This window comes from Electrona antarctica (assembly GCF_951216825.1).
Source record: "Electrona antarctica genome assembly, chromosome: 21".
Lineage (NCBI taxonomy): Eukaryota > Metazoa > Chordata > Actinopteri > Myctophiformes > Myctophidae > Electrona > Electrona antarctica.
Window position 1 is genome coordinate 27,927,209 of NC_136802.1, and position 8,591 is coordinate 27,935,799.

Sequence of the window (8,591 nt, forward strand, 5' to 3'; positions counted from 1 at the left end):
ATCCGAGAAGACCTGTATACTGTGTGTGTGTGTGTGACGTGTGTGTCTGTGCGCTCTGCTCCACTGCGGAGGAAACACAACGAACTGAAGTGCTGATAGGATCAGGTTAGTGTAGCCTGGGAGTCCATATTTGGTTATCGTTTTGTGCTACGCCTGCGTTACGTCACGGCCAAGGCATAAATAATAGAGATACTGAATTCTCAGGACTATTACCCATCGTCAAGACGGAATGCCTTCAAGATGCATGATAATGAAAACTTTATCTTGATCAAACACCATTTAGAGAGCGCCAAGGAAAAGCTTTACGCAATGAAGAAGGAACTGCAGTCGTCGTATGAAAAGCTATTCTCCGCGGAGCGAAAGATCAAAGCCATGGAGGAGGAGAGCACAGTGAAAGAGTACCACATCCAGGCCATGGATCAGAACCTCCTAGAGCTCCAGACCAGGCTGAAGGAGAGGGAGGAGGAGATCACCACCATCAAAGGTGGCGCAATCACAGAGAATACCCAGGCGCGCCAGTATACTAGGACACCACGGAAGAACGCACAGGAAGAATCGAGGACCAAATCGCCTCAGCGCATGGAGCAGGAGACATCATGGGAGAGACAGGGACTAGCTGTAGACAAGGAGGAGTTGACTAAGAAGAATTGGCAACTCCAGAACCATCTGGACGTCATCGAGGAAACATTGAGAACCCAAGATGCCCGTTGGTCCAATGAGCAGGACAAATGGGGTCAGGAGAGACAGGAACTAGCCGAGGAAAAGGAGGCTTTGGCTGAGAACAATGCACTACTCAAGAACCAACTGGAAATCACACAGGAAGAGCTGAGATCCAGAGATGCTCTATTGCGCACGGAGCAGGATAAATGGATGAAAGAGAGACAACAACTAGTTGGAGAAAATGAGGCTTTTGCTATGAAGAATGGGCAACTCCAGAACCAACTAGAATGCAAGGTAGAACCGAGAACCAAAGAGCCATGGCAATCAGGTGAAATCAGCAATCAGGTGAAATCGGGGAATAAACGCGCACCAGATAAAGACGTGTCAAGAAATAATTCACCACTCCAGAACCGGAGTCCGGAACGAGTCCGGAGTCCGGAACTGGACCACATCCAGGAAGATCAGAACATTAAAGCGGCTAGACAGTGCCTGCTGCAGGAGACAGAGGACAGGATGCGACAAGACAAGCCATTTCGGCAACCTGAAATTTTGGAAGAGCCGAGACCGAGATCTCGGTTTCAAGAGTTGAGGGAGCAGAGACAGAGACGACTATCTGACGGAAACGAGACTCTAAATAAGAATACTACATCTCAACTTAGGGACCAAATGAGCATTGCCCAGGAAGAGCTGAGAACCGACGATCAGGAACATTTTCGAAAGGAAGAAGCACGCACAACTCCAGCAATTTATCCTGATCAGGCTCACTTTGAACAGGATAAATTGGTTAAGGATAAACAGGCAATAATAGCAAGAGACAATGAGGCTTTGGCGATGAAGAATAGGCAGCTCCAGACCCAACTGAATCATATGCAGGAAGAACTGAAAACCAGAGGTACTTGTTGGTGCATGGGGAAGGGTCAGGAACTACTACAGGGAGGAAATGAGCCGTTGGCTAGGATGAAGCAACAGCGGGACCAGCTGCTGGAACTCCAGGAAGAGCTGAGAAACAAGGAGACTCGTTGGCACTTGGCATTTAGCATACAGCAGGAGCAATGGGCGAAGGAGAGACAGGGACTAGTCGTAGAGAACGAGGATTTGGTCAAGAAGAATGTACAGCTCCAGAAGCAACTGTATCTCATCGAGCAAGACCTGAGAACCTTGCAACATTGATGCAGGAGGAATGGGGGAGGGAGAGACTAGCTCGAGACAACGAGGTTGTTGGATGAGAAAAACATAAGGATAAGAATGGGCAACTCCCCATACCAACCTCTGGATGGCACTGGTCCCACTGGTCCAGTACCATGACACTGGCTCTAGGTACTGGTCCCACTGGTCCAGTACCATGACACTGGCTCTAGTGCCTCAGATTCTGAGGCATTGGAGGTCCCCAGCGTCTAACCCTGAGGACCTTCAGTGCCTTCAGGAACTGGAACCCGTAACAATGTTCGGAAGAAACTGGAGAGCCAAAAAATAACAACATGTTATAATACAACAGCACAAAGTTTGAGTAATCTTTTTTTTGTGTGCTATTCATTGCTTTTTTATTAGTTATCAGATCTGTATAAAGAGAGACAGGGAACCCGAGTTCAGAGAGAAGGGAGACGTCGGTATATATACACCTCCGAGCATACGCATAAAAAAGCCAGCACGACCACAATACTTGCGTACTCTGCTTGTGCAAGTAATAAACAGAAATGTCTTGGTGTGTATTGGTGGAGGGACTTAAGTAAAGGAATAACATTTTCTACATTTCTCTTAATTTACTTGCGTACCGGTACCACTTTGTGTCTAATTTAGTTATGCACTACTGGGGCTTGAGGCTCAACATCCACAACACCTGTTTCTGTTATCTCAGGTCCAGCACCTGTAGCGACCACTGTTGCCCCGAACATCTAATCTGCCCTCTTTCTGTTCCCTATGCCCAGCGTCTGCTATAGCGACCTCTCACCATGATGCCATTTATTCCCCATGTACACTGCAACATGTATGGACAAACTGGAGCCCCCATTGGTTTCTACAGACCATTTTGAAGACACTTTTTTGGTGAATTGTAAATCCGCCATGTTTAAATGTCGTTCCCGAAATGACCCCGGAAACGACCGCGATTCAGTGGTGGAAAGTAACTAAGTATATTTAAGTACATCTATGCTTTAAGTACATTTATGCTGTACTGTTTTAAGTACAATTTTGAGCATGTCAAATTTTCTCTACTTTTACTTTTACTCCACTACAACTATTTGAAAGCCTTAAGTTACTAGTTTGTAGATTTGCATTATCATTACAAAACATACATTAATTCAGCCCTATATGCATTTCGGCCATTTGAAAATAGCCGATCTACAAGCTCACAATGTGTCGCGATGCGACGCATTGTGAGCTTGTAGATCAACTATTTTCAAAATATTTGCTACACATTTTGATTGCGTGAAATGGGACATTCTGCAATAGGAGTACTTTTACTTTTAGTACTTTAAGTACATTTTGATGCCGATACTTTTGCACTTTTACTTCCATTCCATTTTTAATACGGGACTTCTACTTGTAACGGAGAACATCTACATTGCAGTATTGATACTTTTACTTAAGTAAGACATTTGAGTACTTTTTCCACCACTGCTGCTATTGGCTGCAACGTCAGCGAGGGCGGGTCTTCACTCGGTATAGAACCAGTATAAAGCCTAGAAACATCATGGTTCATTTTAAAATGAACGAAACCACAATTTACTAAACGCATATCGTGATGATTTAAAAAAAAGGTATTTAAACTAGCGATAGCAAAATTAGTGTTTATGAAAATGTTTACTATGGTAATCAAATCAAGTGTAAAGCGATATGAGCTTTGTAGATCTGCTATTTTTGAAAAACCCTGTGAACATTTTGGCAAGTCTTGAATATGCTGTATATATTTTTTAAAGGGAACATTTTTAACTCAAATCTTTGCTTCTGGGGGTCCCTGGAAAAAAGCATTTTGAGATAGGGATCCGCAGCCAAATACATATAGGTTTGGGGGTCCTTGACAAACATCAATCGGAACCACTGACGTAAGAAACATTTTCAGAAAGCCGGTTTAAACCTGATTTAGAAGGCATTTGTAGAATTGACCTCAGGTCTTAACCCTTTTGGTGTTTTAAGCATTATGTTATACTTTAGCTATTGAAAAAATCACACCCATGTGAAGTGAGGGGCGCTAATATATTAAAGTCTAACTCATGTTGATTAGGTGATGTAATTGTGATGTAAAACAAACGGTGCAAACACAAACATTAAACGCCATTAACAATAAAGAGACAATATGACACAATGAGGCACATTATGACGTAGATTTTCCCTTCATTGTCAATGGCGTTTACAAAACAAACATTGAACTAAAGACAAACATTAAACCTGTGTATAATAGGGGCTAGCGCCCCTCAAAAATAGCAGATCAAATCTAATATATATTCTTTCAGAGCAAACGTTTTTAACTCAAATATTTGCTTGGGGGGGGACAACATATTTTCAGATGGTGGTCGGCGGGCCAATTTCATATAATTCTGGGGGTCCTTGACATGGGGGTTCAGAGTAAAAGCGGCCATGTCTTTCCGGCACTCCAGAGCTTCTACTTTGAAGGAATCCCGGCACTGATTGTGTTAAGAGCGTCCGCTAAATGCCTATAAATTGTAATTGTAAATTGGAACCCCCTATAATCCTGACTTATTGCGGTCCTCGTTCCTTCCCCATCCATGCAGGCACCACAGAGGAGCGCACGGTGCTGGAGAAGGCAGAGGAGTACGGCTGCCACCGGGAGCAGGCCGACCCCCCCGAGGCCGACGTGGAGCTGTTCATGCCCACCCTGGAGACCAGCGTCGGGCAGGACTTCGACCTCCGCCTGGAGTTCAGGAACAGCAGCAAGGAGCGGCGCACGGTCGACGCCTACGTCAGCGGGCGGGTGGTGTACTACACCGGGGTCACCAGCTCTGAGTTCCTGTTCAAGACCCCCAACGTCACCATCGAACCCAACAGCAGTTGAGTGTGGCTTGGTTGTATAGGTCGGATAAGGTGGTTCTCAATATGGGGTGGGGGGGGTCCTTGATGGGGGTTCCTGGGGGTCCCTAGCTAAATAAATGATTGATAGTTAAACTCCAAATGGACCCTTATGGGTCTGTAACTCTGAGAGTGTACAAATGGAACTAAATTGGACCCTCATTTGGTTCATTGGATTCCATTTGTACACTGTCATGAGCAGTTTGAGAGTCAGTGATGTAAGGGATTGTGGTTTCAAAAGTATTAAAGTTAAGGGGTGCCTTGGTCACTCAACCAGTCACCACTGTTGCAGTCTTAAAGGACTGTCCTTAGATCCTCAATCAGGCAAAAAAAAAAAAAAAAAAAAACAGTTTGCATGTTCTCCCTGTGTTTGCGTGGGTTTCATAATATTGCACACCAAAAGACAAATACAGCCAGGTACAGTACATGCTCCTGCCCTTGATTAGGATCAATTGGTCCCGAGACCTATTTAGGATGTTAGGATGGGTCCTAAAATGCACCCTCCTCTTCATGGCCCCTAGGCCTACAGACTGTAGGACTTTTAAAGTTGTTGGGGAATCATGTCCTATAATCTAATCCCCTCGCTGTCCTCCCTTTCCGATGTGTCCGCACTTTACTATTATGATACAAACAGAAACAATAATAATAATAAAAAAACATGAATATCCTCAAAGTCAATTTACTCCAGCAGCATATAGGCCTACACAAATGAAAACGACCTCCTCCAACCACTACCGCTACAGAACAAGCAGAGACGAATCATTGTGGTGTGTGTGTGTGTGTGAGCCAGGTGTGACGGAGGTGATTCAGGTGAGCGCTAAGACCTACATGAGGAAGCTGGTGGAGCAGGCCAACCTCCACTTCATCGCCACGGGGAAGGTCCAGGAGTCCGGCCAGATCGTCACCTCCATGAAAGACGTCACCCTGCACTCTCCAAAACTCACCGTCAAGGTCAAACACAATGGGCTCTAATTATGCACACTCACTGGAGTCACTGCTACAACAGTGGGTCTCATGAGAGTCCTTCATTGAGTGGGTTCCAAATGGCCCCCGTACGGGCGTGTAACTCTGAGTGTGTACAAATGGAACCAAATGGGTCCATTTGTACACTCTCAGAGTTATGGCGGTCCTTGCAATTAAAACGTTTGATAACCACTGTACACTAAAATGGAACAGAGCCCTAATTTGCATCATCTGTTAACACCTCTGAAAAAAGTAGAGAAGGGGCCCGGAAGTAGGAAAGAGTTATTAGGAGTACATAAAGCCAATTCCAACCACATGGTGGAATTGGCTTTTTCCACCCAGTGGGAAAAAAGTACTCCATTTTTTTTTTAACTACAGTAAGTGTCAATACTACGATGGTAGAAAATGCTCTGTTACAAGTACTGTAGAAGTCCGGAATTCAATATGTACTTAAGTAAAATGCACAAAAGTATTGGCTTAAAAATGTACTTACCACCAAAAGCAAAAGTTATCAAAATGTAAAATAATCTTTTGAAAATAGCTGCGACGCAATGTGAGCTTGTAGATCTGCTATTTTAGACAAATGTTTGCCTATAGCATTTTTGCTGAATGTTAGACTATAATGACATACCCAGAATCGGGATGCTAGGGTGTTCCATAATTCAAACTGAAATACTCAAATCAGAACTTTTAAAAGCACTGATTGCCTTGAATCAGTGCTTTTAAAAGTTCTGATTTGAGACACTGCATTGATCAAGGTGAAGAAGGAATGTTAGCCGAATTACAAGTGGCCTTTGCATGAAATTGGGAAACTATAAATTCGTTAGTGTCAGGACGTTGTGCAAGTACAAACTACAAGGCAGTGAAAGTGTATAAAATGCTAATTATTGCTAACAGTCGCTATACTTTACGCACCTGTTCCAGTGTAAACAAACTAATACTCATTCTTGTGCACGCTGCCAGAATTCCTTGCCGAATATTCAAAGTTATTCAACCCTGTCTGTCATGTTTCTCACGGCGTGTCCTGCAGGTGTCAGGCTTGGCCAGGGTGAGTGAGGAAATGATGGCCATTGTGGAATTCACCAATCCCTTCAAATTCAGCCTGGAGGACGTCTACATTCGCATGGAGGGACCTGGGGTCATGCCACCCATTGTCAAACATTACAGGTGAGCAGAACGTTTATTTGTAGGGGTGTGTGTGTGTGTGTGTGTGTGTGTGTGAGAGAGAGAGAGAGAGAGTTGCCAGTTGAAAAGCAGAATTTGGGAGACTTGTTGGTCTTGGTGATGCAAAACAATCATCAGTTTAACCAATACATTGCACTTTAAACGACACCATTTTATGTCTTTGCTGACCGCAAGTCTCATTCATTCTGAATGAGTTATATACATAATTAAAATCACACCCATGTGAAGTCATATTTGGCGGACATTTGACCTAATTTCTCCTTTCATTGTCAATGGCAAATATTGAGACGTTTGGGGACAAAAGCTGTATATAGGAGTCCCTCAAAAGAAATCAGTCATGTGAAGTGAGGGGCTCAACAAGGGCAGTATCAGCCAGATGACGTCTTATACGTTGAAAGAATTCAGCTAAAGTGTCATGCCTATTATGAGAAAGACAGGAAATCTAATCCAGTTAAATTCATCCACAGTATGATCCCGGCAAGCTCTAGTCTGACCATGACAGAGCGCTTCATCCCCAGGAGAGCAGGACCAACCAGGCTGATAGCCAGTCTGGACTGTCCTGCCATCAGACAAGTGTATGGCAAGATCTCCATCCACATAAAGCCTTAGAGAATACCACGGGAGCACCGGCACCCCCAGCTACTGGCCTGCAAAAACACCCAAGCCCAGTAACGGCGTGTGGACCACGAAACTAAAAGAGAAGAGTTCAAACTCCAGCATTTGTTAGTGTCAAGTAATAACTGTATAATTGTTGAAAATGTAGGGCGGCATGAAGAGGTAGCATTTAAGGGTAAGACGAAATAATAGCTTATTGTTTTGTAACTTTTAATGGTATAACTTTTTTACGATTAGCAAAAAGACAACGCCTAGCCAAGACCGTAGTAGACCTTTAAAAACATACGTAAAGGAGTTAGTGCTGTATGACTGCTTCTACCTGCTATGTTACCCTAAGTGTGTTTTTGGTGTAATAGTAGCTTCTGCCATCATCATGACACTGCTACTTATAAGGTGAATTAAACCCTAGGCCAACTTTATTTTGACAATACTGCCGACGACCGTCAGTGCTTGCACATTGGCACACCTAAATCTAACCTACCAATTATTAATTGTATTAGCCGCAGCTGCGTGACGGCTTACATCACAGTGTATTATAAGGTTTACTCTTTTAACCATTTATTCTGCCACACCACTGACATTGAAACATAAGTTTTTCAGAAAAACGTTAGGATTTAGAAGGCATTTGTAGAATCGTCGTCAGGTCGAAATGGGTTAAAGGAGAAACAAACTTCACAATCAGCCTAGGGTTTCATTCCCCTCTAATCTGTCATGTTTGAGGTTTTTCTCAACTACCGTATACTACTTTAATTTCAATAAGTTTTTTTGTCCATTGACGTTTGTCAATTACAAGTTGTGATATTTTTATCATCATAAATCTGGGAAACACAACAATGACATTTGCTATTTGTCAAGACTGATTATGGAATCATTGTTTTAGCATTTTACATTCCACAAGCTTTTACTTTTTTTCTGGTAAATTTCAAAGATAGGCTAAGCACTAGTTTCAACAATATCATTGATCCTACATGAAGTTACTATTTCCACTTCTTTGTACCTGTAAAACCTATATTTCTTTCATGTTTTACCAACCAAATAAAACGTATGACTTAAAATGTCTGTTCCCAATGTGTGTACTGTATTGTTTCTTCTACTCTATTAGGATACAACAAATGCATATGGTTTATAAACATAAAACTGTAGAT

General features: G+C 43.0%; 1 protein-coding gene across 1 annotated transcript in view; it reads left to right on the forward strand.

Annotated features, from left to right (window-relative positions):
• f13a1b (coagulation factor XIII, A1 polypeptide b) overlaps positions 1-8,514 on the forward strand; it is a 33,963-nt gene extending 25,449 nt beyond the window's left edge. Inside the window, exons 12-15 of the mRNA XM_079491699.1 lie at positions 4,389-4,664; positions 5,474-5,634; positions 6,677-6,813; positions 7,299-8,514. Of these exons, the coding sequence (XP_079347825.1) occupies positions 4,389-4,664; positions 5,474-5,634; positions 6,677-6,813; positions 7,299-7,440 (716 nt within the window). The 3' untranslated portion in view covers positions 7,441-8,514. The remainder of the gene's footprint in view (positions 1-4,388; positions 4,665-5,473; positions 5,635-6,676; positions 6,814-7,298) is intronic.
• Positions 8,515-8,591: the final 77 nt, after the last annotated feature.